The 19,427-nt window shown below is 47.7% G+C and overlaps 3 protein-coding genes across 3 annotated transcripts; 2 read left to right on the top strand and 1 right to left on the bottom strand.

Moving 5' to 3' along the window:
* Nucleotides 1-5,583: 5,583 nt before the first annotated feature.
* Nucleotides 5,584-6,540, bottom strand: CCM_09117 (uncharacterized protein; the record flags this gene model as incomplete). Its single annotated transcript, XM_006674251.1, has 2 exons — nt 5,584-6,366; nt 6,433-6,540. The coding sequence occupies 2 exons, from the start codon at nt 6,538-6,540 to the stop codon at nt 5,584-5,586; spliced, it is 891 nt and encodes a 296-aa protein (XP_006674314.1).
* Nucleotides 6,541-11,838: 5,298 nt separating this feature from the next.
* On the top strand, nt 11,839-15,027 carry CCM_09116 (MYB DNA-binding domain protein; the record flags this gene model as incomplete). Its single annotated transcript, XM_006674250.1, has 12 exons — nt 11,839-11,854; nt 11,935-12,072; nt 12,140-12,175; nt 12,240-12,335; nt 12,461-12,773; nt 12,849-13,035; nt 13,243-13,321; nt 13,419-13,703; nt 13,746-13,827; nt 14,060-14,678; nt 14,747-14,794; nt 14,851-15,027. 12 exons carry the CDS (start codon nt 11,839-11,841, stop codon nt 15,025-15,027), a joined length of 2,076 nt encoding a protein of 691 aa, XP_006674313.1.
* Nucleotides 15,028-17,629: 2,602 nt separating this feature from the next.
* On the top strand, nt 17,630-19,422 carry CCM_09115 (uncharacterized protein; the record flags this gene model as incomplete). Its single annotated transcript, XM_006674249.1, has 5 exons — nt 17,630-17,731; nt 17,791-18,141; nt 18,209-18,428; nt 18,488-18,570; nt 18,628-19,422. The coding sequence occupies 5 exons, from the start codon at nt 17,630-17,632 to the stop codon at nt 19,420-19,422; spliced, it is 1,551 nt and encodes a 516-aa protein (XP_006674312.1).
* Nucleotides 19,423-19,427: the final 5 nt, after the last annotated feature.

Here is a 19,427-nt window from a genome sequence, read left to right as displayed (position 1 = left end):
TATAACCTTTAATTATCTTAACTACTTAATATAACTTATATTAAGAAATCTAAATTTTAAATTATATATATACTTTATAATATCTTTAGCTTAGTTATAGATTAGATTAGTACCCTTATTAATATTAACTCCTTTATTAAAGATACTATTAAGACTATAATAGGAATTATCCTAAAGCTCTAGTATACTACCTAGGTAATAGAGGGGTAGGACTACTAGATAATTATTATTAAATTTACTATAAAGGTAAAGTCCTTTTAAATCTTTAATAGTAGACCTATAAGGCTACTAAAGCCTATTATCTAACTAAACCTCTATAAGATATACTAGTAGTAGTATAGCCTAAGAGTCTACTAAGCTTATAAGAGATACTTTAACTATAGTAAGGATAGCTATAAAAGCTACTAATATAATAATAGACCTTAATATACTAACTATTATAGCCTTTACCCTATAAATAATAAAGACTACTTAGCTAAGTCTAGAATTAATAAGAATAGAAAACTTAAAAAGCTAACTAAAGGCTAACTAAAGACTATTAAATAAAAAGGCTTTTTAATATATAAGGTAGTACTCTTATATAACTTAATCTAGTTATAAATAGCCTAATAGGCCTTAACTTTAAATATAATAAACTTAAATAACTCTATACCTAATAATAAGGTAGACTATAATATAGGTAGTAACCCTATAGAATAAGCTATAGATACTACTACCCTTAAGGAGCTAGTATAATATATAGGTAATAAAGAAGGAGCTAGTATAAGGTACTTTAATAGTATAGCCTTAGTTAATAAAGGAGGCCTATTAACTAACTAGGATATAGAGATATTAACTAAAATTAAGAATCTTTCTCCCCCCCCTATAGCTACTTAAAAGAGTAGATAAAGCTAATTAGCTATAACTAAAGCTAAGAAACCTTTAGTATAATAAAATAACTATTAACTATCTTCTAAATTAATATTATTAAAACTATAAGTATATATAATTATATACTAGCTATTACTAAAGAAAATAATATTAATATTATAATACTTTAAAAGCTATAGTTCTTAAATTTATATAAAACTATAATATACTAAAACTATATCTATATTACCCTAATTTAATACTAGCTATATAAAGATAGTATTAACTACTAACCTAGGGTACTTATATATATCTTTAAGTTACTTTAATAACCTAAAGTCTAGTAAATAACTAGTACTCCTTATAGAGATATTATTAGTATTACTACTATAGGATATTACTTTCTAAATATATATAAAGATAATAATAAGCTATATATTATTAATATACTATAAGATTAGAAGCCCTTAAAGAAGTTACTTATTATAAAGGACTTTAATACTTACTATTATAAATAGTAGCTAAGGGTAATAACTAGCTAGGGAGTAATAAACCTTATTAACTAGATCTTTAAATAGAACCTATAGATACTTAATATTAATAGTATACTTACTTATAAGGCTAGTAATATACTAGACCTTATAATCTTAAATATTACTTTAGCCTATATAAATATTACCCTTTAACTATATATATTATTAAATTATAAAACTTTAGTAATAATAATACCTAATATAAAGTACCTAAAGAAGCTAGCTAGTAAGCTATAACTAAAGGAAGAGTAAATTCTAAGGTTTATAAAGTATCTTAATAAGTATAAATAGCTAATCTAGGAAGAGAGTAGAATACTAAAGGAACTAGAGGACCTAGTAATAAACCTAATTATAATACTTAATATAGTACTAAAGGTATATAGTAAGGTACCTATATAGTTAAAGAAAGGAGTATTATAGTAGAGTAAAGAATATAAGTAGTCTTATTAATAAATAGTAACTAAAGTATAATAAGGTATAGTAGATATAAAAGGAGTAAAAAAGGAATTCTACTAGATAGTATAGAAGGCTAAGTCTAACTTTAATAAAAAACTAGTAGATAATATTAACTTAGATAAGGCTTTATATAAAGTAATAAACTAGTATAACCTAACCTTATAGTTTTAGACCTTACTAATTAAGTATAAGGGTAGGATATATATAGAACCTAAGGAAAAAGCTAAATACCTTAAGAAAGCCCTATTTAAAAGAAGAACTTAAGGAGAAGACCTATTAGAAGATATCCTAACTATTCTAGGGAAGCTAATACCTTAGTCTATAGGATTCTTAATAGAGGAAATCTAAGATACCCTTATCTTAATAGGAAATATATCCTTAGGGGTAGATAGAATTACTATAAAGCTACTCTATATAGTATAGCTAGTCTTAAAAGAATAGATATATAGGCTCTACTAAGGATGCCTAATAGTTAGGTATTACTTTAAAGTCTTTAAATAAGCTAATATAGTAATAATATTAAAACTAGATAGGGATAATAGGCTAGTTAAAGGTTAGTAACTAATATCCCTCTTTTCCTACCTAAGAAAAGGTATAGAATATCTAATTATATAATAGATTACCTAGGTAGTTATATAATATAATATATTACCTTTAATAGTAGCTAGGGCCCTTCTAAAGAGATTATTAATAGATATAGTTAAAGTATTAATATATAATACTAAGCTAGTAATAGCTACTAAAGAGGATACTATTTTCTATACTTTTAATATCTAAGGAGCCTTTAATATAGTATAATACCTTTAACTTTTACTTACTATAACCTACTAAGGGTAGTATAAAAGTGTTTTAAAATAGATAAATTCTTTCCTATAGGAATAAATAGTAAGAATATAGATAGGAGACTACTAGAGTAAATTTACTAAGCTAGAGTATAGACTTCCCTAAGGATTACTAGTATTACCTATTCTATTCCTACTAAGTATAGGATATATATATAATAGAGTATATAGATATAGCTATATAGATAATAATAATATACTCTTAACTAGCTAGGATTATACTAAGCTTATTATTAAAGTATAATAAATACTAAATTAGATAATTATAATAGTAAAAAATAATAAAGTAACCTTAGACTTATTAAAGATAGAAGTTATATTCTTTTTATATAAGTAAGAGATTTATATAGATATCTTATACTATAGTAACTATAAGGTACTTATTAAGAATAAGATAAAGTGGCTAGGTATATATCTAGACTCCTTCTTAAATTTTAAGAATTATATTAAGGACTATATAGTAAAAGTAAGGATACTTATATAGTATATTAAAGGCTTTAGCTAAGTACTTTAAGGTATTACCCCTATCTTTATTAGATAAGCTATCTATATAATAGTTATTTTAAAGCTCCTCTTTAGGGTAGAACTTTAGTATATAGGTAATATAAAGCCTTCTTATAAAAAGAACTATAATAGAACCTTTAACCCTATTTAAACTAGGCTACTAGAGTAGCTAAATAAGATATAGAAGTACCTAACTATAGTAATATAAGGCTATATCTTAGTATAGTAGACTATACTAGTAATAGCGCTTTAATATAAGGTAAGTATACCCTTAATATAGCTACTCTTTAATAAAATAAGGGATTATTATATACTATAACTTAGGTTACTTAATAAGAAGTACCTACTAGTATATAGGATTAAGGGATTTAAGAGAAAGAACTAGGTAATAGGCTTAAGATAATAATAAAGGCTAATAGTAGTTATAATAGCCTATAAAAGTATTCTAGCCTTTAAAAGACTATTACTATAGTTATTAGTATACCTTCTAAAGGATACTTACTAAAATAAGACTATAGTAACTAAAGATTTCTAATAGTAACTATAAATAAGAATAGACTAATACCTTACTATCTTTTTAAATAGGTTAATAAATAAGAATAGTAATATAAGGATAGGATATACTTTCTTTTAAAGGTTTAAATTTATATACTAAAGAAAAAGACTAACTCCCCTAAGTAAAGTCTTTAATATAAAAGTAGAAGGTATAAGGTATAGACTCTAAGTAGCTATCTAATATACTATACTATAAATAGATAAAATAGTAGTCTATCTAGATAATATAATAGTAATTATAGGCTTAAGAGAAGGTATTTTAGTATCCTCTTATAGCTTACTAATAGAGTTCTAGGAATTAGCCTAGATAGCTAATACCCTAATATAGGTATAATAGGTACTAAGGTACTATAGAATACTAGGTAATAAGATTACTAACTACCTAGCTAAGGAAGGCTTAACTATAAAACCCTTAATAAATAATTATATCCTAATATATAGCTATATAAAGAGGACCCTTACTAATATAGCTACTAGATAGCTTAATACCTAGTAGTAAGCTAATTAACTTAATAGGTACTATCTACTTAACCTTTTAATAAGGGATACCCTAAACCTAGAACTAAAGGCGCTAACCTATTTTAAACTCTATTACCTCTTTATAGCCTAGATAGGCTATAGAGATTTTACTCTTTATTATAAATACTTTTACTATACTAATATTATACTTATATATAACTATAGTAAGAGAAAGACCTTAAGGTATATCTTTTACTATAAGAAGATATAAAAAGAGATAACACCTTTATAATTTAACTAGTATAGCTATATTAATAGGACTATTAGTATTAGTTAACTAAAGTATATAAAGCTTATTAGGAATAACTTATTTTTTAGTAAGATATATTTAAGGTAGCCTTACTATATTCTTTCTTAATCTCTCCTACCCTTAGATATATTACTAACCCCTAAGCAGCCTTTTACTAACCCTATAATTAACTAGTAAAAGCCTTATAAGACCTATTAGATAGGCCTATAATCTTTTATTTGTTTTATATTTTAGTTTATTTTTATAAGGTCCCTATAGGCGTTATTTGCCCTTTTTAGGGATGGTACGACGTAAAATAGTAATACATATATACATACATATATACATACTTTCTCCATGGTCCACGGACAAACCCCCCGCACTCGGAATGATGCATCCAGAAGCCGGCGCGCCGATAGAGCACTAGCTGGCGTCAACTCTCCACTATAGCTGCACATGGCGCTGTCAGCTCCAATATCGGCGACGTGAGTGGCGAGACGCTCGTTGTAATCTCCCCGAAAGTCGCAGCCTTGATGCGAACCCATGCAGCTGGCATTGTGGGGAATTGGCGCCACCAGTTCAGCAGCGGGCTTCTGTCCGTCGGATGCCGTCCGATGTCAAGCAAAATCGGCATCGTTGTCGTGGACGCGGTTTGCGTTTATTTGATCGACTTGCTTTTTTCCGCGGCCTTTTCACGTGGGGAATGGTCTGGTCTTCAATGTTCGTGCAAGGACCATGACAAAATCACGACCACGACCACGACCGACCACATTCATTCATCACTGCATAGGGCGCCGTATCACGTGCCACTACAATATAGCATCACACAAAGCACGCCACATGAAACACAACAAACACCGCTTCAGCTGAACCCGATTTTTTTCCCAGACGCAGGCGCATCTCCAACGCTTGCTCATCGTCCACTAACAAATCATTAAGTACATTTCCCAGGCGCCTTGCACGACAATTCATTCACTCAGTACCCGAAACCGGTAGATCCAATCCAATACCCATCATGTATCCGTAACCCGACCTGAAACAGCAGCCAGCCCAACCCCACAATGCCAAAAGCAACATGGCAGCATCCTCTGCCTAACTAGTCGGCAGAGATGAGAGACGATATTCTAGTCTTGTCGCGCGACGCCGAGAGGTGGCTCCCGCCCATCTTGTACTCCTCCTTGGGGCTCGCCAGCGGACCGTACGCCGGGCTGCAGCAGCGCCCGCTCTTCCACGCCTTTTCCAGCGTCGACGGGGCCTGCGAGCAGCCGTACTCGGCCGCCACGAGATCCCAGAACTTGTCGCGGTGCGCCGCGTACACGGCGTGCAGCCGGCTGAGGTCGACGTGCGCCGGCGAGTGCGTCGACGCCGACGGCAGCGGTAGGCTGTGGAACGACGGCGGCGGCGCGGGCAGCGAGGACTCGCGGCGGAACGACACGGGCGGCAGCGGCTGCTGCTGCGCCATGCCCGGCGGGTACCCGAGCGGCGAGCTGGCGCGCGAGTGCAGGCCCATGGACGCCGGCTTGGGCAGGATCGTCGGCACGCGCGGCGAGCAGCCCCCGGCGAGGATGCTCGGGAGCTGCACCGCGTCGTGCAGCTGCGGCGGCGGCGTCATGACGAAGCGCGCGCCGCCGTCCAGCCGCCGTGGGGGCGAGATGGAGCGCGAGATGCGTTCGTGGTAGTTGGGGCTCGGCGTCAGGCTCGGCATCACGGGCGACTGCTGGTCCGAGCCCGACGAGTGCGACGCCGTGCGCTTGCGCCGACTGCTGCCGTGCGAGAGCTGGTGGTAGTGCAGCCGGCACGCGAGCTCCGTCTTGTTGAGGTGCGCTGCGATGTGCTTGTACGGCATTTTCTGGAGACGGGTCCGCAAAAGGTAGGCTTCCTGCGAGTTGTGTTAGTGACGACGCGACATCAAGGTTGTTGGCCGTTGCCCAGGTAGACTACTTGCCTCGTCCTCTCTCCAAGCGCGGCCTCCGCCCGTCATCGAGTTCTTCTTGTTCCTTGCATGCACCGAGACCTCGACGGTGTGGGCGGAAATAGTTTGTGTGCGAGACATGTCCAAGTATCGCCTTGTGGAAGCGTTGCGGGTTGTTTCCGTAGTATCAGTAAATTGGCAGCCAGGCCAAGTGTTGATACCGATTTATCAGTCCTTGTACTATCAGGTAATGCTGCTAAGTTTTGTCTTAAACGAATGGTACTGCTGAGTCAAGGTGTGTGTGTGCCGAAAACGAGAGAGTCGGTTGAGGATTAAGTCGAGCCTTTTTTGGTTTCAAGAGTTGCGTATTGAGGAAAAGAATGTCCGAAGGCCAAGCCAGTTGGTCAACAAGAAAAAGAATGTCGAGTCGAGTTGATTCGAAAAAGAGTGTGTTGCTCGTAAGCGTTTCAAGGAAGGACTGTTAATACGCAACTGACAAACCCAAAAAAAAGACAACTGGTTGTAAGAAACAGCGCTTCAATATCCGTCAAGGGAAATGAAGACCAGAGAAAGGAAAAAAGGCCAATAGAGAATGCCGGGAAAAGACCACGATAATATAATGACAAAAACGACGGCGCGTGGATCCTGAGCGAAGCCGCCTATCATGGTATTATCATGCATGCAGAAACAGCTTGGCGGGTTGGTGATGTTTGGAGGGGCCGCGACCCTGCTGCATGCGTCAAGGGGAGCCCCTGGTCAACTATGAGATCTAGCTTTGTTACAGGCCGGTCAAGCGTGCGGGGCCTGTCGCCTGCTATTGTTTTATTTATTTCTTTTTTATTTTATTTTCCTAACATGGCCATATGTAGTTACAAGTTGGGACTTGTGAGGGGAGGCTTGGGAGGGATGGAGGGGGGGTTGATCTCGGTCTGGTCTCATTTTCGTCAACTTAAAAAACTTGCTAACTAATTATGCCCAGTGTGCCTCGTTCGTCCCTGGTTTGAGGTGGACAGTGACATTTCCCAGCAACCCACCAGTCTGATGATGACGTTGCCGCGTCGCTCCCCCCCCCTCCATGCTTGTCGCAAGCGGGAATTGTTGCATAATGTTCACAGGTCATGAGCATATTCAGTCTCGTTTCGATTATGCACAATTGTCCACGAGGACCAACGTGCTAAACAACGGAGTCCACCGCGACCTTACACCGCCGCCGCTGCCGCCGTCGAGGGTATCCGTCCCGTCGTCACAGGTTGTCGCTTTGTTGGTGGCGAACCGGGTGGTCCTTTTTCCATTCTGGATATTGTTCGTGGTCTTGTCAAAAGTCGATACCCGCCTCGACTCAATTTGGCGTTTTAAACACCTTTGGATTGGCCCAGTGGTGATGAAGGAACCTGGTTCATATGCCTTGGCCGTTGGCTAGCATATCATCTGGAGCATGTGCCAAGTCGTGTATGCAGTGAAAATCCTATAACCTGTCAAGATATGGTAGCTGCCATTCAGGTACCTCATTATGCAGCCGACAGCATGGACGAGGTAACTCACACTACAAAAGCCTGGAGAGTGTCTTGGCATCCGATCTATTCCTCTGGATTTAGGAACAGAGTGAACTTTACATTAGTCAATAGCCTCGCGACTCCACCACTGACGTTTTGGTCGTCGCTTGTGTGTAGGTTAGCGTCAGGGGTGTCCCGGCCAGACCGGCTCCCAGCAAAATATCAGTAACTATGGACGCAGGGCAGCAAAAATCCGTTCATGGCTGGCAAGACTAACACCTTGGTCCCGACGCTAGGGACACGCAGTATGAGGCAAGTCGACACTGTACCTGTAGCACCAGATCCCTAGCCGGGGGTATATTTGTTTAGTTTGAAGACGACCAATGTCGAAACCAGTTGGGGTGATCTGTTTCGTGGCGGAACTGTGTAGTGGTCCGTTCAAGTGGCAACGAGCGAGAAGAAACTGTCATCTTTTCTTCGTCTTCATTATTCGCCTTTCGTCTTTTAGTTGCAACGAGTGCGGAGAAACTGTCATCATTTTCTTCATCTTTGGCTTTTGGTGCCTCGTTCTCCCAAATTGCCTGTGCAATGCGCGGCTATTCCGTTGCCGGGTTCAAGCCACAACGGGAACGCCAATCGGCCCCCTCGAGCTCGAAAATCAATTCCCGTGGCCTTTTCAGTCTCACGCAATAACCCGTTCATTCTCGTCCAACTTGCTTTTTTGTTTGTTTTTTGTCACCATCTGACGTGAAACCACGGCCTGGCGAAACCAGCGTCGCCAGGCGCGGGGAGGGTAGCAATACAGGGGCCCTGTCCATCTTGAAACAGGACTAACGCACCCGGCCTATTCTCACCTCGGTGTCAGCTATTTCATTAGCCCTTGTCGGCGAGATATATCAGTACGCTATAGTCGCCACGCGGAATAATAGCCCACAAGTGAAATGAAAAGAAAGAGGTGGCGCCGGCCATGCATGATCCGCATGTCGTTCTACTTGGACATGAGGGAGATGAGCTGGCGATGGGCGTCAGGCAGACTGGTGGGGGTAAGAGGCTCAGCGGTTTTGGGATGCATCCGAAAACGAGCCCTGTCGATGTGCATTTCCCGAGTAATAAATCGACGAGAGAAATGAAAACCGGTTTCTCGCAACATGGCTCCGGAGTTAGCCGCGGGGGTGACGCATTCGTGTGGTTGAGACGAAACGGCTGGTTACAGAGGACTTGGCTGTGTCATGTCACAATTGGCCCGTCGAATTCAGCTACAACCTGAAATCGTCGACCCAAGAACAATCGTCACTTTCTTTTTTCCCAGCTACCATCTCGGCAGCGACACGAGATTGAACATGTGATAAATACCAGATTTCCGCAACGCATGAGCGAGCAGTCCTCTGTCAATGTCGATTGTTGGATGCGCATTGCGTGCACCGCCACATTGCACCTTTGCTTTCAACTTTCGGCGTCGTTTCGAGCTGCGGCCTTTGCCGTACATCGCCCGCTCATTGCATATGACATGTCAACTTTTCCTTGGCCGGTAGCGTGCTATACGTGGCATGAGCATGAACTTGTGATAATCCGTGATATTGACAAGTTCAAATGCATAGCCGCGAAGAGACCAGGGCCGGAATTATCCGTGAGCGCAAGCCTTATCGAGGCAGCCCGCAAGCCCAGCCCAGACGAAACGAGGCCAGCCTCACGAATACCAGACGATACCAAGCGATATCAAGGGGTCGACAGCCAGACACACGGGACCTGGTCGTGCCGATCGAGGTTCTGCATCGGGGCCTTTTTCAGGTCTTGAGTGATCCGCCAGGAGGCTATACGAGGCAAGGGCAGGAAAGCCTTGCGTAGAGTGCAAGACCATGGCCCAGGCAGTGTAATTTGCACCCTGTGAGAATCGTTCGTTTGGCAGGGAGGGCAGAGAGCAGGGATGTCGTTTCAAGCCGTTTGAGCAGCGTTTGGGCCGTGTCGCGGTACAAAGTCATCAAGTGGCGGTAAAGACGTCGACAATGTTTTAAACCGCCATTATTTCCAACGTCCACGTAAGACTCGACCGTCAACAGTCGGACAATGTTGTGATTTGGCAAAACACGGCTGCAAAGGAAACCATGTCAGCAGCATGGTACCATATCCACGTGCCTCATGCATAAACCCTCATATCCCGCTCTACTAATTTGTTAAGCATTGAATATGTCGATTGTTCTGCAGCTGTCATAGTGTGCATAGTCGGGAATGACGTGGCAGACACATCTCGCTTCACAAGCGCTCTAGCCCCCCAATCTTCAGCCCTGGAGTTATTTCTGGAAGCGAGCCGTGGCCTCATTGATTAGCGTACCAACAGACTGGTCACCGTCATTTCTCAAAGCGACTGGTTGTTGCAGCCCAGTGGGTAAAGGCGGGTATATTGTCTGCCCAGCCGCATTGGCCGAGGCGAGACCAACAGTCATCTTCATTCTAGGTCTAGAAATGCACTTGTATCAGCTTCAAGAGGCTGGGCCGGGAAACGCCGATTCCGTTCTAGGCATGCTCTGGACCGTCTTCAAAACTTGCGCAAATACTGGCGGCTTTGTTTGACAGCTTTGGAACGCGTGGATCGCCTTTGCGCCAATTCTCTGCCAAGGGGTCGTCAGGATACCGAGGTCCATCACGGAGCTGGAAAACGAGCTGCGTATCTCGTGCAATAGTCCGGTAACATAGTTTTTGACGAGGCCACTTGTTGAAACTATTCTTGCAATGTGGAACGTGCTAGAGAAGTGGCGAATGTGAACCAAGCCTTTGTAAATTAGTAAAGTGCACCACCTGCATCCATGAAGGGCGAATATGGATTACAGAGTGGACATCCTAAATAGCCCATTCGCTACAGCACTATCATGTCATAGCTTATAAGTTTCTCATATGCTAGAGGACTTACTTGATGTCAAGTGTTTATGGGACAATTACTCCGCTGACCTATACGCTGGTGTACTGATGGTGAGTGGCCGCATGCTGTTCGTGACATCAACAAATTTCATGGTACGCGTCCTTTGATGGCCATGACATTCATCTCAAAGACGCAGCTTGAAAGAGCAATGCGTGGACGTGTCTTTGATACTATACTGGAGTTCTTGAGCGGCTTACACGTTCGGAAGCACCCGCAACGGTAGGTACACATCCGATAAGTAGCAGGCGCTTGTGACCAAGGTGGGGTGATGATGGCGAACCATTGGGGTTCGATACGTTTCGGTCGCGTCAAGTCAAACTGGGGTTTGGACAGTAGCAGAAAACTATTCGGACACCGGAGGTTTGGGGCAAGTCAGTGGAGGAACAAAGTCACCTAGACGAGAGGAGCCTTTGCTTGATGAGGATGCAATACGGCCAAGGCGCAAAATAAGACAAAGGGCTTGAAGTAGCTAGAGGCTGGGACGGACAGTCAAGGCTGGTCAAAGTATCGGCGTGACTGCAGACGGGCGTGACTAATCTAAGCTGCACCGAGGAGATTTCTATGCCACGACGGAAATTGCGAGGATCCGCTGGCGCGTGCATTTTGCGACGAACGGACGCTGGCCGTGGCGACCGCAACGAGGAATATGTCTCATTGCACCGGCTGGGCAACCATTGTACGGATTGGAGATCGGTGAGCTAGTTACATTTTCTGGTCTGGACAGGCACTGGAAAGAGCGGTAGGGGAGACAAAGAGCGGTAGGGGAGACAAAGAGCGTCAGGTGAAGCGAATGCCGGAGTCAAGGGTGGGCTGAAAAGCGAGTCGTCGACAGGCGGCTGCGGGCAGAATGGGCGAAGAAAGGAAGCTCGAGCCTGTGATGCCACGGGTTGGTAGTGGCTGGTGAAGGTGGCGCTGGAACAGAAGTACCGGATACGGCCATGGTACCGGCAGAGTGGACCAAAGTGGCCCGAGTGTGGCGTGGTGGGACTGGTCGTCCTGTGGAGGAGAAACACTGTGCAGACAGGGCGCAGCATGCAGTGCCAATACAGTGTGATAGTACAGTGCAACCAGACACCAGCCACTCTGAGCCCCACTCTGAGCCGAGGGACTGGACGAGTACCTTGGCAGTCCCCCCGACCTTTTCATTTGTACCTCGTCATCTCCCTCCTACCTCTTCCTCCTCGACTGCAGCTCTCTCTCCTCTCACCTTGGCCAAGTCCAGTGACCTTGCCAGCATCCAGGCTACCGGCCCCCCCAAAGCCTCGCGTGAGTGACTTGCGGATCAAGTACCTCTTTTTACACCCTCCACCATCCCGCACCACTGTTTCCTCAGTGCTTCCACTGCCCACGCCCACTCCTACTACCTACGGTAGGTATCTACTATCGTCAGCAGACCTATCTTTCAAGGTTCCACTGCGTGTTTACCGCGACAGCAAACGTGTCGCGGGAAAACGGCGACTCAGGAATCGGAAGAAGAAAAAGAAGAGCTGCGTGGAGCATTTCTGCTCTCCTGCTCGCTACAGTACCAGGTATGTCGACATGCAGTGCGCGTTTTTTTTCTCGTCCGTCTTTATTTGGTCGTCTGCCCTCTCCTGTCTCCCCTTCCCGACTTGGCCATGTTCGTGTCATGGTCGTGTCTCTGGCCACTCCCCAGCCACCTTTGCGATGCCGCGCCACGTTCTTCACCACCACACTAGCTACGCCTCGGGGCTGGAAGCACTGTCACTGACACCCACTTGTAGTGCTTTTCTTTTGCTAGAGTCGGCACCCGATTGGCATTTCATCCAATCCACGGAGCACCAAGGACTAGAGCAGAAAAACGGCGGCATCGTCTCGGCGCCATCACCATTCCATCATCGCGCTGCGCTATCTTGCTCTTCGCAACCTAACAGATTTCCCTGCCTCCCGATTTCCATCCGACTCCTTCTCTACCAGCCCAAGCGAAGCGACGCTCACTACCGTCACTAGTGCGCAACACAGGCTCCACCAGCGACAAAGGCAACACCATACAAGTCGCTTTGAAAAGAACTGCGCCTCCGCAGTGGTTACTTGCAACGCCCTCCCTCTACTAGCGGCCCAAGGCAGCCAGACAGGAGACTGTACCATTCGTCTTCCCAGCCACCACCACCAGCCACGGCTGCCCCGTCGCGCTTCACCACGGCTTGTCAGGACTTGTTCGATCTTGCTTGGCTTTTGCTTTCTCGCCAAAAGCAGCGGCCGTACCTTGCCGTACCTCTCCCACAACCTCTGGTCCTGGTTGTGTACTTTTGTTGAACATATACGTCTTCATCCCCCATTTCATGTAAGTTTGGATGACTTTTTGGCACGTCTGCACCTTCCCCTGGCGCGCCGTTTCCGCGCCGATTTGCTCCCTCTACGCGGCCCCTACCCCTTGCTTTCATTCTTGTCGCGCCGCCCCACGTCTTCAATCAAAAGCGCTCCCGCATCCGATCGGCGCCTGAAACCATCGCGAACCAGCAAACTCTTGTCGTCCTGTTGCCTGTCGCCCAATTCTGTACGACTTTTGACGCGCTCTCGTTGCGCCAATTTCGCTGCCATTGCTTTTCGCGACCCGACTTCGCCGTCTTGTCGCGTGCCAGAGGCTTGAACAGCCGTGGCGCTCGCCTCGCACGCCCGTCCGCTCATCGCATCCTCCATTCGGTCGTCGCATTGCAGCAGCAAAAACAACAAGAAGAAATCAAGGGGCGGCGAGAGCGTGCAGGAGCATACTTCCATCTCGGTGATTGCGCGCCTTGTACACACGGGTCGTGGGGTTGCATCTTGTGCAATCATCTTGTATATCTGCGACAATCGCCCCGCCAAGCATCACCACTTCCGCGCGTCTTTCCACTGCATTGCTTCACAGTCCACCGCGCATTACCCTCCACAACATCTGCGTCTGTTCTTGATTGCTCTCTGCTAACACGTCTGCCCAACAGTCGCCAAGATGGAACAGTGGCAGGTCGGCCCTGTGCCCGAGTACGTCTACTCAAACTCCACCCACCCGCCAAATGCCATGCAGTAAGTCGCGCCTGTCACCCCTGACATGATTTGTTTTCTTCTCTCCCCTCCCCGACGCATGCCTCTCTTGACCGGCCCCAGCCTGCTTGTTTTCCCCGGCAAACATGCAGCTGTCGCCGTGTCCTGGCCCACTGGCTGTCCTACACCTAAGCTCCACGTTGCCCGTATCACCGCCTCTAGAGCACTGTAGCCATGTTCCCACGAAAGAAGCGCTTGGCTGTCCGTTGGACAGTCCCAGGCGCAATTTCAACTCTGCTGATGGATTGCTTGTCTCTTGCCGCTGCATATACATTCCGTCGCGCTCGCCATGTTCCTGTCAGGGTGTCCACCTCTCTTTCCTAGTCTACGTCAATGCTAACCCAGCTTGCCTTGATAGCAATAATCCCTACCAGGCCACCGACATGGCCGCTAGGCGCAATGAACGCATTGAATTTCCCTACCCTGCGCAGCCAGGCATGCCGCCGCACCAGCAGCAACACCCGCCTCCCGTTCAACCCTCGATGAATGTGCCGCAGCCCCAGCAGCCGCCATCGGGCCCGGGCTCCCAGCAGCAGACGCCGACTCCGACTCCGCAGCCCAGCCGCCAGCGCAAACGACCAGCTCCTGGTACCGCGCCTTCGCCGGCTACCCCAGCTGCCGTCCCGGTTGTCGCTCCCGGCCAGCCTCCAATCCCAACCCCGCCCAACGCTCAGTCGGCCCCGCCTCCCGCCGCGCCTCCCGCAGCTGAAGACAGCACGCCCTCCCAACCTCCGGCAAAGAAGAGTAGAACCAACACCCCGTGGACCCCGGCCGAGGAATTGCGACTCAAGCAAATGCGCGATGCCGGAAATAGCTGGGCCGAGATTGCCAAGGTGAGACGACTATGGAAACGCGCATGTTTTGGCGATTTCGCCGCCAGCACATACTAACTAGCCAACAGACATTCCCGACGAGAACAGAAGGCTCCGTCAAGAAGCACTGGTACAAGGTTTGTTGCGAATACGTCGATGGCTGTGGGATTATTGCTAATGTTGGCACTACTAGGACATGCATTATGCCGAGTTTGCCGAGGATGAAAGCCAGGCGCTTCTCAACGCAATCAAGGACTACGAGAACAACAAGTGGAAGGTGATTGGCCAAAAGGTTGGGAAACCGGCCAAGGCATGTGAGCAGTACGCCAAGGAGCACTTTCCGGATCTCTTTGCCAGCACCAAGCGATGAGTGGTGCGGACGCCATCGCTAGGGCCTCTGGCCTGATGACCTATGAACAGTCTTTGACTGCTTGACGTCTCCTTTCTTCTTAATTAATACTTGTCGGCGTGAGCTCACCCGAGGGCAGCAGAGCAGAATGGCACCCTAACCTCTGGACGCCACTTCATTTTTCTTTGTTTTTTCTTCTTCTTCTTCTTCCTCGTGGGATGGCGGGACTGGCTTCCAAGATTGGCTTCATCCGCACATGCGGCATTATTCATTAATATCGAGTCCCGGGAGTGGTTTATTTTGACGCTTTAGATTATGTGCGTTTCGGTGTATCTTTGTACGACAGGGACTTTTTTTTTCCTTTTGAATTGAGACGGGTGGGTAATTTATTGCAGGCGGGCTCGAGGCCGACTGCGGAGCGGTGGACTACTCGTTGTCTATTTCCTTTGTTTATTTGTTGCCTGGAGGAAATTGATGATGGGATTCAGGGATGCCACTACTGTTACTGTATAGGCGAGTTTTTGTTTTCAAAAGTCGTTTGCCATATACTGGTCTGTTTGAGGAGGACGATACCTTTAGTTATACCCCAACACAATGCCCGTTTTTCGATTTCAGGCAAGATGAAGTGGCGTGATGATGTGGAAAAGTGTCTTGATGCACGACAGGACGTAGACGGATGACTGCAGAGTGGGCGTAGGGATACAAGAAAACTCTGTACTCGGTACGGAGAAGAAGAATGTGAATCAAGGTTACATTGTACTTGTATGTAGACAGGGAATAAGTGGCCCGTCAGCCGTTTTCGCGGTGTGGGCATGGATGGTACGAGTTTGGCATTGAGTGACGATGAATACTTGATGCTTGAAGCACCCTGCTGCTTGTTTGGGTAAGAGTAGGATAGATCTATGTACGGGAGGTCCGGGGAATATTGGAATGATAGATGTCAATGTGCGGGAGGTTCGGGGAATAGTGCACGTGCAGAGCCAAGATGGCATCGGGTCCGCCACGAAAATTTAGACTTGGGCGCTTAGCCTGCTTTTGGCTCGACTACCTGTTCGGGCGAGCTGAATACAGACATGGCAGCCACGTTAGATAAGAAGTATTTGAGCAGACGCCAAGCGAGTCAGGCTATATAACTAGAAGCCCGAGTGCCCCTTTTCTGGCGTTGTGAATTTTCTTTTTCTTTTTCTGTTGAGATAGTTGACCAAGACAAACTTGAACAATCTATAAAGCGACAAGAAAAATCGCATTCCGTTTGGCAGACACGGGATGAGCCACGAGTCAGGACCTCGACGTTGCATGAATACCCAGCTCATACCCTTGGCGGACCCTTGCCGGTGACAAGGCTTACAGCCGACCATGAGAAGCACCACCACCACGACGGATCAGCTGCTGTTTGACGTGCCCCTCGAAGACACGCAACCGCCGCCGTACGAGAAGCAGGAGCGACTGCCGCCGTCGTACCACGACATCAAGCGGGCGGACCGACACGCAGCGACGGGGTTGAGGGGCTGGCTGCGTCGCCGGTTTTCCGTGGAGCGACGCTTCGAGACGGTGACGCTCGGGAGAGTCTTGTCAAGCGCCGCGGCCACGACGACGAGAGGTACGTTGCGATGCTGCGTTGGGGGGGTGCGCCAAAAGAATAAAGGAAAGTTTTGGGTGGGAGGCTAATGATGACTACAGGAGTTGGTGGTTCTGTGGTGGTTTGTTTTGGGGATTGTTGTCGATGATGGGGAGGTATTTGGATATAGGGTGGCATATGACATTTTTCAGCGTCCTTGCAGAGCGGGTTTTTAGGTCAACTTTTCATGGCGATTTTTTCGGAACGGCTAGGCACAGGTGGCCCGAGCCAAAAGCAGTTACAATACGCAGTATGTATGTACTGTAGGTACAGGTAGTTACCGCCTTACGGGGCTGCACATTAATATCAGATCGAGTGCGGATATATATTCCGCAACTACCTACCCCAAACCCCCATACCAACATCTCCATGCCCCCTGACAATACCCCCAAAAACGATTCAACAACCGAAAGCATGTTTCAGTGACGGAAGACCCCTGCGAATTGGGCCCGGTCAGCTGTTGCACGAGGCATTTTATTAGCACCGACGCTAATCTGGAGAAAAGCCTTATCCTTGTGCTTCCAACGGCTTCGCGACTGGTCCCAAACGAGAATGGCCGTGTGCGCCTCGCGGGGACTCGTGGGACTTGTCACCAAATAACTACCGAATGGACGACCAGGTGCAGCAAAGCCATGCAGAAAATCTTGGAAAATAGGCTAATAAATTCACATTACATAGAATCATCCCCTCTCCAACTTTGTGATGTGATCGTCTTGTCTGCAAAGTTGCGGCCTCAGCCAGCAGCCCTGCAGGGCTAACAAGTGAGCAACCCGCGGGGCTGAAGTGGGTGTGCCCGCCATTGGTCTACCGAGACGAGATCCTCTTTCGAGCTGAGCTTCCCCTGGCCGTCTCATTCCCTTTTGTCAACGCGAGTTTATGCCCTGGGCCGCCCTTGAAATGGGCATGTGAGAATAAATAAAGAACCTGGGGCCGGCCACTTGTGGCGCTGCCCCTGCGTCGCAACTTTTTTTCCCCCCCTACGATTTTTGACTCGCCAAACTCACGATGGCCTCACGCCTGTACGCGGTCGCCATGGTGCTGGCCGCTGCCGTCCGCGTCCGCGGCGACGTACCATTTATCACGGAGCTCGACATTTACAGTCAACTCGTACGAAACCCCCCTTCCCCCAGCTTCACATCATCCCCCCAGACTAACACAACAAAAAGGCCCCCTGCGTCACCTCGGCCGTTGCAAACGCCTACCTCTGGGAGCAGGACACGACGGCGTGCGGCTCCGAGCCGACCAAGCTGCAGTCGTGCGTCTGCACCAACACGGCCGAGCTCGGCAAGATGAGCGTGTCGATACGCAGCGCCGTCTCCTCGCGCTGCGGCACCGACGCCGACGCCGACCAGACCTCGGCCGCGCGCCTGCTGGACAAGTACTGCCACCCGGACAGCACCATTACCTTTGCCACGCCCACGACCAACATCATCCCGGGCGTCATGAGCGACGTGGCCGCCATTTCCTCCCTGCCGCCGTGCGTGCAGTCGGGGCTCTCGGCGGTTGTCAATGCCGCGGTATGAAAAAATGAATGCGCGTGATGTACCGGCGTGAGCAGGTGTGCTGACGTTTGTTGCGTTCTAGCCGTATGAGGGCTGTCCGACAGTCGCCAACATGTGGGCGCCGTGCGCGTGCAGCAAGAAGAACATTGTCGACCAGATTCGTTCCAGCCTCGGCCAGCAAGTCCGCTCCTCGTGCTCCAATGCGGATGACGTGACCCTGGCGTCCAACTTTTACACGCAGTTTTGCGCCATGAACGAGGGCACCACCTCCTTTGCCGCCATGCCCGGGCCGCCGGGTGATAGTGAGTGCCGCCACCATCTGTTTATGTCTGCACACAACAACCGCTGACATGAAAAAAAGTGACGTACTACATCACCGCCCTGCCTCAGTTCGCCTCCCTGCGCGCATGCGCCCAGAGCGGCGTCATCCAAGCCGTCATGTCGGTACGATCACCCACAACCTTGCTCGCATTCTTCTTCAATGCTAACAAACTCACGTAGCAATCCTCATACCTGTGCGCCTCGGGCCCGCAGGCCCTCGCCTCGTGCGTCTGTCTCAAGTCGGGCATCCTCGGGAAAGCCTCGCAGACGCTCACCAGCAGCGTCAAGTACAACTGCGACAACACGGCGCTCGCCGACGTGGCGTCCGCCGCCGCCGTGCTGGACTACTACTGCCAGGCCGCGCAGAACAAGGTCGTCGCCACCGTCAGCCAGTCCATTGCCGAGACCAAGGCGACGAGCCTGAGCCTGGCCACGCGCCCGACGTCCGGCGCCAGCGCCGCCCCCAAGAACACGGGCGCGGCCGGCAGTGACGGCACCGGGTCCAAGAAGAGCGGCGGTCTCGGCAAGGGCCCCATCATTGCGATTGCCGTGCTCGGCGCGCTGGTCATTATCGGGTTCGTCGTCTTGATTGCGCTCTTTGTCCGCCGCCGCAACCGCAAGGCCAAGGCGGCGGCCGCGGTGGCGGATCCCGCGGCGGGACAGTCGCCGTTCCCGCCGCACTCGGAGCTCGCTACCAACTCGCCGTCGTCGGAACTGGACGGCAAGTCGCCGTATGTGACCCCGGCCGTGGCGGAAGTGGCGGGGATGCCGAGCCCGTACCGGCCCGCGCCGCACGCTGAGCTTTCAGGCGCGCCGCAGCCGCAACACGCCGTCTCGCCGAGCGAGCTCAGCAGTCCGGGATCGCAACATGTTCAGGGGCGCAATAGCCCGTATACCACGAATCAGCACTGGCAGCCACCTGCGCAGACCGTGTACGAGCTGGATTCGTCCAGTCCGGGCCCCCATGCAAGGTAGAATGT

The sequence above is a fragment of the Cordyceps militaris genome (assembly GCF_000225605.1).
Source record: "Cordyceps militaris CM01 unplaced genomic scaffold CCM_S00008, whole genome shotgun sequence".
Lineage (NCBI taxonomy): Eukaryota > Fungi > Ascomycota > Sordariomycetes > Hypocreales > Cordycipitaceae > Cordyceps > Cordyceps militaris.
Note: the sequence above shows the minus strand (reverse complement) of the source record. Positions and strands in the feature narration are given on the sequence as shown.